Genomic DNA, 16,258 nt, shown 5'->3' with positions numbered 1-16,258 from the left:
CCTATGTTTGAAAAGTATAGGCTTTTAAGATTCAATCACAATAATTAATTTTGAAAATATAATTTTTTTTAAATTTATATCATTTAATATCAATACTATTATCATATATTTTACCATAATTGTATACAACAAGTGATAATAACAGTGGTATGTTTTTTAAAAATTTTAGAAATGGGAATCATAACCCATTGATTCTTTCAAATGATAGAAATAATAAATAATTGTAAATACTTAGGTTTCTAAAATTTTATAGTTATTAAGACCAACATTAACTACTAATATTTGCGAATAATTATAATAATAACAATAATTAAAAATAAATTATTTAGTTTTTAAAAATAATATATAATTAAAAATATAAAACATATAATTTTGAGGACTCGCTCACAAAAGTATATGGGTAAGTCTGCTAGAGACCCCTAAAAACACTATCAAGTGGGTCTTGGGTTGTGCTGGTCTGCTAAACCCATCAATTCACAAGTTTACACTTGGTAGATGGCATCAGAATCAATATAAAAGAATATGTCAGCAACTAGAGGTGTCAATGGATCGAGCCGGGCTGGCTCAGGCTTGGCCCATCGGGTTAATGGGTCAAATCGGGTCCAAAGCCAAATAGTAATGAGCTTTCGGGCCGGGCTGGATCGAGCTTTAAATATTTAAAAAAATTATTTAAAATTTTTAAATATAAATTATTTTTCAAATTATAAAACATAAATAAATATATATTATGATAATATTCAAATGGATTGAATTCATTTGATACTTAATCTATTTGTAATATTTTTGTAATGATAAAATTAAAATAAAAATAAAATTATAAACACAAAAAATTATTATTTATGAATTCAGATATCATCTAAAAGATAAATGATAAGAGAAAATAAGATTGAAAATATAATAAAATAATTGAGATTGAGAGATTTGTAAAGGAAAGTGAAAATAAAGAAAAATTGAATAAGTTTATATAAAATAAATTAATTAATTTAAAATTTAAAAAAAAAAAAAAAGAAGGGCAAGGCTTCTGCTATAAGGCAGAAGCCTTGTTTCCCTTTGCCTAACCAGGAGAAGCTCTACCAGCAAAAATTTAAAAAAAAAAAAATTTTAATAGTATCGGATCGAGTCAGTCCATGGGCTTAATATTAAAGCCCAAAGCCTAACCCATACGCCTAACCCAATATTCTACAATATCAGACCGAGTTTTCTCATGCTAAGCTTTTTTCATACTTCGTGTCAGACCTCCATTTAATCCGACCTAATTAATGTGTCTACCAACAACCCATTGTCATGTAATCTCTCGTGTTACCATAATCATTAAAATCAAATTAACTTAAATTTTATATTAATTTATCTTTTACATTAATTAAGATAGTTATTGTCAATTTATTAATTAAAAAAATGTTTATTTTCGTAAGTATTAATTTAAAAGGCCAAAAGACTGATTTCGTAAGTATTAGTTTGATGTAACATCCATCAAACTCTCATTACCAATTTTTAAAAGGGAGAAGGACTATTTCAACACCACCCCCTCCCCCAACTTTTGATGTTTTCTCAAAATACTACCCACATCAGATGAAAATCCAGTTTTTCCATCCATGAGCCGTTAATATGGATGATTTCTGTTTGCATAAGGATAAAATATCCATTTTACCCTTGTTAGATGAAATAACAAAAATACCCCTCTGTAAAATTCATCCCAAAATTGATGTGAGGGTTTTCCTTCACCCCCCTTAGGTTTTAAAAACTAACTTTCACCTTACCTAAAGTTTTTAAACTTTGAAAACTAACATTTTCACCCCCAAACCTAGGGTTTCCAAATTTTTCAAAAAACAGCTGCCCCCATAACTTTCAAAACTAGCAGTTTCACCCCCATTCTTCAACTTCATCTCCCGACGTCATCTCCGGCGTAGTCACCTGCCTCCTTCTTCTCCTGGTGCGACGGCGGTGGTGGCCGAAGAAGGAAGAGACGGAGATCTCCTTCCCCTGGTGCACGGTGCGACGAAGAGACGGAGATCTCTTCGTCGCTCCACCAAGACGACGAAGGACGACTCTTCGTCGTCCTTCGTCGCTCGTCGCGTTGTCCAGACGCTACGACGAAGGACGACGAAGCGTCGTCCAGACGCTACGATGAAGGATGACGAAGCGTCGTCCTTCGTCTGTTCTTCCAGATCTGGACAACGCTTCGTCGTCTAGATCTGGGCGACGAAGGGTCGTCCTTCGTCGTCCTTTGTAGTCGGAGATCTCCCATCGATCGATTGCAGCGGCCGTCGGTGGTGGCCAGAGAAGGAAGCAAACCTTAGGGGGTGAAATTAAACTTTTCAAACTTTGAGGATAGGTTAATTACTTTTTAAAACCTGGAGGAGGAAACGGTGAAATTTTAAAGTTTAAATGTTTTAAATAGTAAATTATAATTTTGCCCCTATTCTTAACTAAAAAAATGGACAGTAGTTTGGTCATAGGTGAAAAAACTGAATTTTCATCTGACATGAATATCATTTTAAGAACGCATCAAAAATTGGGTGGGAAATAGTCCATCTCCCTTACTTATTATTTCCAACCTATTTACAATGGTCGCTCACTGGAAGTCAGAAATTTTTTAATCATTTTCTGTTGATGGTACGGTAGGACTCTATTTTGATATATCAAATTTAGGTATTTTTCTTTCATTGGTGACTGGAATTAACTTCGTACGATGCTCATAATTCCTAAGAGTTGAGATCTCGAAATTTGCTCCCAGACCAATAGCTTAGAAACAGAGTTTTCTATGCATGATTTGGCAATCTAACAAATAGAGAGATTTTCACTCAATTTTGGGGCCAATACTTAAGCATCACAACGAACAATTGACATCATATGAAACGTTTTGCCATAGAGATTCTTGCCATCGGCCTTTCATATGTAAGGCAGCAACAAACCCTACCTATAGTTTTTGAAAAAGAGTGGGTCTGGCATCTGAAATTGAAAATTCTGGGAAAGAACACTACAGTTGAAGGGGCAAACAAGTTTAGTTATATATTGACTGCTGTAAACAGTCCCTATACAAACAATTCACTCTCTCAATACATACACCATCATATAGCCACTCAGAACTAATTGAAAGCCCCATCCAACAATTACTCTCATTTAAACAAAACAAGATGATAATAGTTCACTGTTGGGTATTTGCTCCTTCACATATTCTTTTTGCCTTCAGATTGTGGCACACTTTGGTCAAGTGACTCTAACTGGCTACGAAGACTTTGATTTTCTTCTAGCAAGCGATCATACTCGAGGAGGAATCCTTCTGATTGCTTCTTGAGTGCCTCTGCTTCAGATTTACAGGTGCTGAATTCCTTTTCTTTTGCCTCGTGTTCATACTCCAACTCCTTGATTTTTGTCTTCAACTTAGTAATTTCACTCTCCAAGCTTTTAAGCTCATCTGCATTTGCATTTTTCCCTTCCTCAAAACTCCGGTTTTGCTTTTTTGCAGCTTCCATGGTTTTCCTGAGTAATCGAAGTTCTCTTATGTAATGGTGTAATCTATCTATCATCAGTGAGAGGAATAACACAAATCCTGCATGCAACAAATTATATCACAATCAAACACAGGAAGCAAAAAAGGAGATTATCAGAAGCATAATAGTGAGTGCACAGCACTAATATTGAAAGCAAAAATTTCAAATGACTCTACATATGACAACAGTCAGATAATGAGCTAAAATGCAATAAACCAATTAGACACCAGGACCAAGGCAAAAGACAATATTGGTACAAGCATTCATTGATCATTTATAAAACCTCAAAACTAGAATACTGTGAAGACAAGTGACCAAATTCAACAAGGAAAAGAAAATCAATCAATAACTCTCATATGAACTGAAAGCTTCAAAAGAATGTAGTTAAAAAATAACAATAGAAGAAACACTAAATTACAAGGAGGGTACCCCATAAACGTAAAAATTTGAACACCAAACAATCGATACTAAAACCCAATATATTCTTTCTTAACATGTCGCAAATTCACCTTTGATACTACTTATAAATCTTAAACGGACACAAAATCTAGGATCCAATTCCCCAGGGCCACCTAATGGATACTAAATTCTCATAGATATAGATTCTGCAGTACCAAAATTAGCGAGTTGCCGGAACCTAAACATTATATATATAACCGTTCTTTAATTTCATTTAGATGATTTCTCAATTAGAGCAAGCACATAAAAAGTTCTTAAATTTTAAGATCAAGCATAAGCTGAAATTAACAGTTGACGCCCAATGAAGAATAAAATAAAATTCTGAGATGTAAAAATTGAAGAATTACCCATAAGAGAAGCTTCGAGCATATGCTTGGACATGAGAACCTGATCGGTTGGATTAACGGCTCCAGCCTCGATCGTGCGCCTCTGGATCTTAACCATGCTATAGACGCTAGACATGAGCACAACGAAAACAGTACCACCCACCGTTTTCACCACTACGGGGCCCCGCCCTCGTTTGACCCGATCCAGGCTCATGATCACCAGCTTTCTCAACGGCGTCTTAAACAGCAGCGTCATGATCAACGCCATTTCCGAAAAGATCACCGTGTACAAGAGCTGTATCATGTTTGCTTTTTGGTTTGTTCAGTTAGAAAAAAAAAAAAAGATCTTGGCAAGTAAGAATGGTGGGTTTTGATTTTAGCGATGATAATGGTTATGTTCTGTGCGTAATTTATGACGAGGGTGTGGCCGTTTGGTTTGGTGCCAAACAAGTGAAACGTCGCCGGGTTGGTGAAATAAAATATGGTGAGTCAGCAGTCTGTGGCGCATGAGGTGATCACGTGAATCTGACATAGGGCGTGTCACCGAGTGCGTGACCGCGCTTTCACCACGTTGTCACCACAGATAAGAAATATATAATTAAGAAGTAGGCCAAATTTATGCCGACCGTCACTGTCAGCCTTATTTATGTTTAATATGATAACAGCCAACAACCGTGGATTTGATTATAAAGAGATGGATACAATCGAGGTCCAACCGAGTTCTAATTCAAACAAAAGTAGTCCCATTTGAATTTGGTTCAAATTTATTAAATTAAAATTATGAGTAATTTAAATTTAATCAGTTCTAATTCAACTAAGCAAAACTATGAGTCATGCCCAGACCAGTCATACACAATTCATCACTATTCACTTTATAAAAAATTATTAATAATAAAATTATGTGTATTTATTTTAAATATAAAAATATGTATATACTAATATATATCATTATATGATTGAATAATTTTAAATTAAATATAAAATAATAATCAATTATATAATAATATATATAAATATATATATATTTATATATTTAAAATAAGAAAGTATAATATTACTCAATTATTAATAATTAATGGAAGATCCAATTGTATTTATTATTTATTATTATTAATATTATAGCAAGCTGTATAATTAATAATAAATTAATGCGGAGAATATGTATTAATTATTTGTTGTTAATATTATGGAAACCAAATGATTAATAATGAATTAATATGAAGAACTCAAATATAATAATTTTTTATTATTAATATTATATAATTTATAGGATTAATAATGAATTAATACAGAAAATTCAAACATGTTAATTATTTTTTATTATTATTATGGAACCAAATGATTAATAATAGATTAATATTGAAATCATATTAATAAAAAATTGAAAAATATTAATAATTAATTATCATGATAACCTAAAAAATATTATTCAAAAAATAATAAAAACTTAACAATAGTACACTTGTTAAGGGCCGCAAAGACACGACTTGAGTGCTCTAAGCTGTGGTGCGCACCCTGTTATATTAGTGGGTTGATTCAACATGTTAGACCCGCCAATTTGTGGGTCTAAGCACAATAAATTCTGTCGAATCCTGTCCAATATGTGATTGACATGTCCACAAGTAACAATTGCTTAATATTGTCTGGTCAGGTCATGTCGTCAGGACAAGAGCTTTGAAATTTAAACAAGGCCAAAAGACTTATTCCCAGCCAAGATTTAGTTTATTCCTAAAGTCGTATCGGTAAGATGTTAAAAATTCAAATATCTATTTATTATTAAATATTTATTAAAATTTTTTATTATATATAAAAAAAATATTATTTTAATATTAATATTAAAAAATATATAATTTTATTTCATTTTTCATATTTTTTTAAAACTAACAATTTTATCTATATTTAAACTTTTCAATTTAAAAAAATGACTATTTTTCTCTCACCTAGGGTTTTTTCACCTTTCTCTGGCCACCACTTCGTCTCTGGTGACCTCCTCTTCTATCCTTGACCATTAGTTGGTTCTCTCCCTCCCCATCAACAGACAAAGAAACATCGATAAAGTCAACAAGTAGAGGAAGATGAACTCTTCAATGAATCGTCCTCATCTCTCTCCGTCGACAGACAATCTTCATTTGCTGACAATGAGGGAGAACTGGTTAATGGTTAGGGAGGAAAGAGCAAGTCATTGGAGACAAAGTGGTGACTAAAGAGCGAAAAAAATCTATGTGGAGGAAAATAGTTACTTTTTAAAACTGAAAAAATTTAGGTAGGGATAAAGTTATTAATTTTCAAAATATGAGAGAGAAAAATAAGATAAAATTATATTTTTTTAATATTAATATTAAAATAATGGTTTTATCTTTGTATATAACAAAAAATTTTAACAAATATTTGATGGTGGATAGATATTTAAATTTTTAAAATTTTGTATCTGTAATTTTATGAAGGGAAATTAAAATTTTTATCTTTTTTTTACCGTATATACATTTATACCACTCATTCTAAAGTTTAAACAAAACTACAATAACAGTATAACATTTTTCTAAAATACCTATATTGATGTAACTCATACAGAAAGAGAGAATATCATCTCTCTTTTTTTCTTCAACCTTCTAGTGAGGAAGAAATCTCTATAATATGAAAAAAAATTCGTCAACAAAGAAAACATATGATTAAATAATAAAACTTGTATGTTATATGTTTCTTTTATGAACAATTGAAAATCAAATAATATATAATAGATTCATGTTCATGAGTTCATGTGAAATTTAATTTTGTTGTGATTTCATATTATTAAATTGTTTAATACTGTTATTTCATGTTATTTTTTTGGTTTAAAGTTGTGAAAATATTATATTAATAGTTATAAAATACAAAATTTTAAATCTGAAAAATTTTTAGACGAAGAATGGGTTGGCGTCCCTTGGTGGCAACGCCAACACCCACTAACTTATGTTTTTTTTAAATTCAGTTCACTGCATGAAAAATTCAATTCAAGCTAACACCCATGCAGTGGGCCCTATTGAATTTGAAGATTTTTTTATTCTCTTTCATGCAGTAGGGCCCACTACATTTGAAGATTTCTAAATTCTTTTTCATGAAAATAATATTTTAACTTATTTGGCCCCACCACATGAAAGAGAATCCAAAAATTCATAACAGTAAAATAAAAGGGTTGGCGTTTTAAGAAGGGTTGGCATCTGACCTATCCTTTTAGCAAGTAATGCCAACCCTTTTCTAACCCTTTTTTTTTAATTTTTTAGTAACTTTTTTTTTCAGTTAAACCTTAATCCTTCATTTTTTTTTAGTTAAATCCTATCAAATGATTTTTTTTTGCTCATCATAGTAGTTGGGGTCTAATATAAGATATGATAGGTTGCTCTTTTTGTTTTATATTCTTACTTCGAAAAATTCTTATTCTGAAAAATTCGTTTCACTTTTTAGTTTTTTCCTTCTTTTTTTGGTTTTTGAAGAACTGGCTCCATTCTAAAGCATTTGTTCAATTTTTCATAGTACAATTCTAAAGTTGTAGAGAAAAAGAGAGAAGATCTATTTGCATGAGTCCTTACTTGAAAGCTGAGGAAGAAGAGAAAACAAATTTTTAAAGAAAAAAAGAAAATCTCTGTATGGGTCATTTAAAGAGGGGTATTTTGAAAAAATAGATTACTGTTGTGGTGTATTTGTTTAAGTTTTAAAATGAGTGACATATATGTATACACGAATTAAAATAAGATTAAAATTTTCAATTTCCCTTTTATGATAGACTAAACCTTAGGTGGGAATAAGTCTTTTAAGAGTCGTTTGGTTTCAGTTTTTAAATATTACTTTGGTACTCTATCTTTTATTCTCTTATTTGGTTTGTCAGTAATAAAATATTATAGTAATTTTCTATTATCAATGCTGACGTGACAGGTAATACAGATGGTAATTTGATTACCACATTCACCTTAGGTATTTAAAAATTATCAATGTAGTCTTGATTTTATTATAATTATATTATTATTTATTAATTTTTTGAGATAAAAATAAATTTATTTTTAATTAATATGACAAATAATATAAAAAATATTTAAAAATAATTATATTTAAGGACATTTAAGTAAAATAATTTATTAATAATCTTTTATTACCTTTAACCAAATACAATAATTATTTATATCTACTAAATTTTATCAAATATAGTAATTATTTATATAAAATAATTTTTTAAATAATCTATTTTCAAAATAATCTTTTTATTTTACTAATAAAACATTATCCAACATAAACAGTCCTTTATCCTTTAAACAAGAATGCTCAGATGTGGGCAGCCGAAGGCACCTATTTTGGCCTTACCAAGATGGGAAGGGTTTATGGGCAGCCAGAGGCACCTATTTTGTTTCTTCCAATTCAACGTTATATGGTAAATTTTTATTTCCCATCTAAGATTTAGCAGAGTTACAATTTTTACTCACTAAATTCCTATATTATAAAATTAGCTTAAATACATCAAATAACGTTTACAATAAATGCAACAAATTTACTTAAATGCCCTTTTCACTTATAAAAACAGAAAACAGAATTGATTCATGGGAAAGACACTTAAATTTTTAAAAAGGAAGAAGGACTATTTCCCCCCCAACTTTTGATGCTTTCTCAAAATACTACCCACACCAGATGAAAATCCAGTTTTCCCACCCATGAGCCGTTAATATGGATGATTTCTGTTTGCATAAGGGTAAAATGTCTATTTTACCCTTGTTAGATAAAATGACAAAAATACCCCTCTGCAAAATTTATCCCAAAATTGATGTGAGGGTTTTCCTTTACCCCCCTTAGGTTTTAAAAACTAACATTTCCACTTACCTAAAGTTTTTAAACTTTGAAAACTAACATTTTCACCCCCAAACCTAGGGTTTCCAAATTTTTCAAAAAACAGTCGCCCCCCATAACTTTCAAAACTAGCAGTTTCACCCCCATTCTTCAACTTCATCTCCCGACGTCGTCTTCGGCGTAGTCACCTGCCTCCTCCTTCTCCTGGTGCGACGACGGTGGTGGCCGAAGAAGGAAGAGACGGAGATCTCCTTCCCCTGTTGCACGGTGCAACGAAGAGACGGAGATCTCTTCGTCGCACCACCGTGCGACGCTCTCTTCGTCGCTCCACCAAGACGACGAAGGACGACTCTTCGTCGTCCTTCGTCGCTCCACCAAGACGACGAAGGACGACTCTTCGTCGTCCTTCATCGCTCGTCGCGTCGTCCAGACGCTACGACGAAGGACAACGAAGCGTCGTCCTTCGTCTGTTCTTCCAGATCTGGACGATGCTTCGTCGTCTAGATCTGGGCGACGAAGGGTCGTCCTTCGTCGTCCTTTGTATCGGAGATCTCCCATCGATCGATTGCAGCAGCCGTAGATGGTGGCCGGAGAAGGAAGCAAACCCTAGGGGGTGAAATTAAACTTTTCAAACTTTGAGGATAGGTTAATTACTTTTTAAAACCTGGAGGGGGAAACGGTGAAATTTTAAAGTTTTAATGTTTTAAATAGTAAATTACAATTTTGCCCCTGTCCCTAACTGAAAAAATGGACGACAGTTTGGTCATGGGTGGGAAAACTGGATTTTCATCTGGTGTGGGTATCATTTTGAGAACGCATTAAAAGTTGGGTGGGAAATAGTCCTTCTCCCTATCATACCTTATATATGTAATATGTGCGCACGCGTGTGTGTGTGTAGAGAGAGAGAAAACAATACATACACTACTTGCTTAGTCTACTTACATAGGAGTAGGTTGGAATTTGAGATTAAACTTATAAAAACCCCCAACAAATTAAGGTTGTCTTTAGTTTTTCAAACCAAGCCCTAGGAGCTTGCTAAAGCCTATAAAATGTTTTGTGAAGTTTCCAAACTAACTTTGGTCTACAGGGTATGAAATTTAGAACCCTTTAGGCTGGTACATGTAAACTTGCTTATCTAAATCTTCGTTAAGAAATACAATGTTGACATCAATTTGCTTAATATCCCAATTTTAAAAAACAACCATTGTAAATATAATTTTGATAATAATAATCTTCACCATTGGACTATAGATTTCAAAATAGTTAATTCCAGAGGTTTGTCTAAAATCTTTGGTTACTTACCTATTAGAATTATATTTCACCTTGAACACCCATTTACAAACTACAATATTCATTAAAACACAATATTCAACTTGCACAACAACCTTCCAATCAAGGTCATCCAATGCTTCGATTGTAGTGATTAGTTCTTTCTCAAGTAATAGTTGTGATGATGAGGTTAATTAAGTTGTAAGGATTATCTTTTGAGATCTTGTGATCATAGGGTGTGTGTTTGTTGGTTGGGAAACAATATAAGAGTTGATAGGAATTGAAGTAGACTCAACAAGTTTAGTTGGTTGAGACCAAACACTTGTATTGGAAATGTCTAAAGGTGTTAAAGAAAGAGAACTAGGTTGAAAGGTTAAGTTTGTAGGGTTTTAGGGTGTCGTTATCTGACAGCGCAACAGAATTAAAAATTTATAAAAAACATAAATTCATAAAACCCTAACTAAGGTATATGTTTTAAACATATTTAATATAAACCTGTAAAACATCCATAGGGTGTTTTAGGGTTTATATCTGCTTTGGTGGCTCCTCCAAATCTTCATGTGGTAAATAAACGAACGCTACCCAACCGTTATGAGGCAAGGCTCTAGTATCCATGCGGAGCATGAACACAAGAGGTTGTCCAGGAAAAAAGTTGTTAGGGCTTTTAAGCTAGACAATAAAGTGTTCACGAGAGAGAGAAAATTTAGAGAACCTAGTGGCTAGAGTTTTCTTAATTTGTATGTGTCTTATGTGTTAAATTGAATTTTGGCGTGAATAAAACACATATATAAATATGAGTGCATAGATGACCTAATTTAATTAGGATTTGAACATTACATATGCCAAAGTGACATGCATAAGTGGCACACAAGTTTGCCTCCCATGTATTTCGTCCAAGCATTCACGACCTGGACATTAAGTGTCCAATCATGCCATACTTTTATGGGGTATGGTGTAGTCGTGCCATGCCATGCATGGCCAACATCAATGCCACCAAGTACACATTGTCGTGTATTTCAGTCAAAACATGGTCAAACTGAATCTTTCAACCTAAAGACAAACCCAATCCATTTGTGTCTTTCTCTCTTTTCTTAAACACTAGGATTGTCATTAAACAATACTTGCCTCTGAGTTCGTATCAACCCCTATATTCACGTGACTCATAAGCTTTTTATCAAACCAATAATGCTTGAATTTGGATCAAATTTAGACATAGACCAAGATTGGCCTTTAGCAAAACATCATGGCTATCCGAATGATAGAGTGTTAGAAGAAATTTTTTAAGATTTTGCAATATTACAGTTATGTGCAATTTAATCTTTTCGTCAACCAATATCTTTTGAGGCTGAGACATAGAAATGTGTCTATTCAGTAGCTCTTTGGTATGAACTGATACATATTAATGACTTACATGGATTAGACTACGACTTTATCTCATTGTGGTCACAAATTTAAGTAGTCATAAATGTCATTCAGTATTCTTATGTGAGATATTTTCTTTTGTGTTCAAGAGTAATGAATTTTTTGTTCATAAACCATAACCTCTATATATCTCACGATATTGTCGTACATACCTTTATAATACTCTAGTTACGACGGTATGTTAGATAGTGTCAAATTATATTAATCCTTACACGAGATAGTCTGACAATATTAAGTCATAGAATTGTGTGCACATGTGGTGTTCAGATGATTTATTTCATATACATTGAAACAACCATCCATATAGATATCATTTAGTAAGATCAGTATGATGAATACATCTATAATGTGTACCCATGTGTTATACCAAATTGTTTATGAATAGCTTTGACATGTGCGAACTATTGCTATCTTTCAATCGGATCACTCAACACTATGATAATCTCATCATTATTATATGTTCCCATGTTCATTGTAATGTCGTGATTGCGGATGTTTTTAGAATGACTACTGAATGTGTACATAAGGTTCACATAATTAGTTGTCTGATCTCTTTGTCACAATTCTACCATTTCAAAGACATGTTATTCATACAATCATATAAAAAGACATACATATGAATTGAATAATAATTAATCTTTTATTAATTAATGAAAGTAAAATTACAATTATAAATATCAAATTAATTAGCTCTAGAACACCTATCATAACAAAGTCTACTACAAAATTAATAATGGTAGGAAAAGAGGAATTGTTATGAGAATAAGAAGAAAAAGTGTTTTTTGAATCACTAGTAGAATTTTCAAAATTAAAACACTCATGTTGTGTATTGCATTTCCATTGCTTAAAAGACTCAAAATTAAATATTACTTTCAATAATATTTTAACATAAGATATGCTAGTTTAATTATACAGAATACATGTTAATTTATATATAATATTATTTAAAGGTATTTAAGTAAAATAATATTTTAATATTATTTTATTATATCTAATTAAATAATATAATTATTTATATATCAATTCAATAAAACTATGCATGCACAATTTGGAATCACAATTTGGGTATACAAATAATATATTATCATATGATTTGATGATTTCGACTTAAATATAAAGTAACACTTAATCACATGATGACACATCATCTGTATACTTAAATTGTGTAACAAAATATATACACAACATTACTCCAATTCAATTATATTAAATATATTAATATATATTAATTTTTTAAATAATTTATCTTTATTATAATATATTTTTTTAAATAATAGATGAAGAACATCTAATGAAGGGCTATAAGTAACTCTACCACTACCACTGACATTGGGTGGTGATGAGTGTTAGAGGTGACTTTTTAGATTTGAATACCCAAAAATAAACGAAAGTAGATTTTTTTTGACGAAATATTTGACAAATCATCAAATGTGCAATAACTGAGCGAAACATCACACACACACTTGATTAATCTCATCCACAAATTGCATTGCTTTTTGATCAACCTTCCTTTTCACTCCCTTCAACCATATATATATATATATGTATATATGCTTAATCCTTTTCAACCATAAATTGTATCTTTTTTTTTACCAACCATCAAATGTGTGAATGTGTACCAAAAAATGCACCACTTTTTTAGCAACCATCTAATGTGTGTGTACACAATAAAATTATACACACACGCATATTTTTTATATACAATTTAAGTACACAGATAATATAATAATATTCAATCATATAATAATATATCGTTATTTATACACATAATTTTTTTGATAAGAGTTTACTCTGAACCAACCATATCGATATATAAGTGTTAGGTAAGCCTCAATCGAGCTATATATAATGCTCACTAGTTGTGAAGGTTCTTATCATACCCAATCAAGATATACATCAATTTAGAGAAAAGCTAACATATAGTATCTTTAAATAGTCTCAAACCTTCAGGCAAACCGTCCAGCATTGCCCAACTTGATTCGTTGAAGGCATACTCAGAATTTGGAAAAATGCCCAAAACATTATTTATTGCTACAGTGGGAATACTTTTTCCATTTATATTAATTTGGTATAGCTAGCAATCACCATTCTTTTGCCTCAATAATTTCAACAATAAAACCCAATGTATCATGATAAATATCGTGGACTGCAGTATGCACAATTAAGTCTGCACTTAGTTAAACTTTTCTTTTTCCTTTTTGGTAGGTGAAAAAGGGCTTTAATTGAGCCAGACGTACCTATATTAGATAACTGAAATTATGATTATCAACTTTACAACTATTGTATTAGGTTATATTAAATAAATAAAACTCTGATTATTGATTATATAATTATTATATCAAATAAGTTAAAAATTTAATTTTAAAATATTATCGTGGGGAATTTAAATCCTTTCTATCTTATTTAAAATTTTACTCTAGTGTAACTCAAATTTCCCTTTTAATAAGCAGATAGGTGTTATTAATATATTTAGGCATACTCCTTTGGAGAGGTGCCATACTCTAAACAGTTAAAAGAGTCATGATGTGTCCCTACTGCGTACAGGGTCTAGCTGTAAAGAACTTAAAACAACTCATTATCCAAGAAGACAATCAAGGTCCAAAAAGAGCAACCGGGTCAGCCGCGCCACACTTACCCTCCAACCCTCCCTGAATCTTTCTTTTCAACTTGGAAGCTTGTTGAGTTATTAGCCCATCACTCAAATGTTTCTATCTTTTCAGCATTCATTGACCAATATTTGCAATTGTGAAGAATATATCGCAGTACCCAATTCAAAACCATTATGAATGAGATAACAGCTCAGCCCCAGACTGAGCTTGTGATCGAGCCATCCAGTTATAACACAACAACGCAATCTCACTGTGATCCTCCAGTTTCCAAAAAATGTTCATTATCTTTCTCATTAACTCCAGTCTTGACCAAGTTCCATGCAGGTTACTTTAGGATAAGCCTCTCTTTGTGCAGTCAAGCTTTACTATGGAAAATACTTGGAGAGCCACCCCATAATGCGCACGCCCTCCGGCAAGTGCTTTCCTTTCTGCCATCTGCTGCTGTTGCTCTATTATGGTCAATAGTTTCGTTCACTTTAGCCTTCCTTTCACTTCTTTATATCCTAAGATGTTTTTTCCACTTTGAAATGGTGAAAGCTGAGTTCTTGCACCATGTAGGAGTGAACTACTTGTTTGCTCCTTGGATTTCTTGGCTTCTGTTGCTTCAATCATCACCTTTCATAACCCCAAAATCAGTGTACTACATAGTACTTTGGTGGGTTTTTGCAGTTCCCATATTGGTGCTTGATGTTAAAATATATGGCCAATGGTTTACCAAAGGAAAACGCTTTGTATCGGTGGTGGCGAATCCCACAAGTCAAATATCGGTGATAGGGAACTTGGTGGCTGCTCGAGCTGCATCCCAAATGGGGTGGAGAGAATTTGCAATTGGCATGTTCTCATTGGCCATGGCTCACTATCTTGTGCTCTTTGTTACTCTATATCAAAGATTATCAGGGAGCACAAGCTTGCCAGCGATGCTAAGGCCAGTTTTTTTCTTATTCATTGCAGCACCAAGCATGGCAAGTTTAGCCTGGGTTGCCATTTCAGGGACTTTTGACAATGCTTCAAAGATGCTCTTCTTCCTCTCGCTATTCCTCTTCTTGTCATTGGTACGTACGTAAGTTAATGGAGAAGAATAAAATTTGAATAAGGAATTGATTTGATAATGACATAACCATGTTTAATTCCAACAATTAAGCTAGTTGGGTCCACAAAATTCTTCCAACTTGATGTTGGGCCCAATTTAAGTCATTTTCATAGAAGAAACATGAATCACCAACCGCTGAAGTTGCTAATGCGTCTGCTTTATGCGCCCGTATAAATGGAATACCACTGTCTTTTTCTGACTTTTTACCTTCATTACCAACTTTTTCTCTTTCAACTAACTTTTAGGGATTATATTATATTTAAAAACAGGTTTCAAGGCCGACCGTCTTCAGAAAATCCATGAAAAAGTACAGTTTAGTGTGGTGGGCTTACTCTTTTCCTCTTACTGTCTTGGCACTGGCATCAGTAGAGTATGCAGAAGAGGTTAAGAGTGGCATGGCTCATGCGTTGATGCTTGGGTTATCAGCACTCTCAGTTCTTGTTATTCTTGCTTTAATGGTGTGCTCTGTTATCAATACAAGCATGCTTGTACTGGACAGGCTTCGTGTTTCAACTACTAGTCGTCCTAACAGCGATAGCTAGCCAAATGACTCTGTTCAAACATTATCCCCATCCTCTGGTTTGTAGTGTAAATCACGAAAGTCACAAATTTGTGTTTAATTGGACCATTTAAGTGTCACAATTTTATTTGAATCATGCGGTCTTAGTATATAAACACATAATCGAACTTTAAGTATCTAAAAACATGAACAACGCTGAGTATCTCGAGAACACAACATTGAAGGGAATATTGCAGTGCTCTCAAATAATATAATGCAAGCTA

At 32.6% G+C, this 16,258-nt stretch overlaps 2 protein-coding genes across 2 annotated transcripts; one reads left to right on the top strand and one right to left on the bottom strand.

Moving 5' to 3' along the window:
• Positions 1-2,983: 2,983 nt before the first annotated feature.
• Positions 2,984-4,771, bottom strand: LOC123196980 (B-cell receptor-associated protein 31). Its single transcript, XM_044611144.1, has 2 exons — positions 4,298-4,771; positions 2,984-3,550 (listed from the first exon to the last, which is right to left on the bottom strand). The coding sequence occupies exons 1-2, from the start codon at positions 4,578-4,580 to the stop codon at positions 3,168-3,170; spliced, it is 666 nt and encodes a 221-aa protein (XP_044467079.1). The 5' UTR covers positions 4,581-4,771; the 3' UTR covers positions 2,984-3,167.
• Positions 4,772-14,301: 9,530 nt separating this feature from the next.
• LOC123196896 (S-type anion channel SLAH1-like) lies at positions 14,302-16,114 on the top strand. The gene is made up of 2 exons (XM_044611046.1): positions 14,302-15,437; positions 15,745-16,114. Exons 1-2 carry the CDS (start codon positions 14,559-14,561, stop codon positions 16,015-16,017), a joined length of 1,152 nt encoding a protein of 383 aa, XP_044466981.1. The 5' UTR covers positions 14,302-14,558; the 3' UTR covers positions 16,018-16,114.
• Positions 16,115-16,258: the final 144 nt, after the last annotated feature.

Source organism: Mangifera indica, chromosome 14 (genome assembly GCF_011075055.1).
Source record: "Mangifera indica cultivar Alphonso chromosome 14, CATAS_Mindica_2.1, whole genome shotgun sequence".
Classification (NCBI taxonomy): Eukaryota; Viridiplantae; Streptophyta; class Magnoliopsida; order Sapindales; family Anacardiaceae; genus Mangifera; species Mangifera indica.
This window is presented reverse-complemented; position numbering and strand designations above follow the sequence as displayed.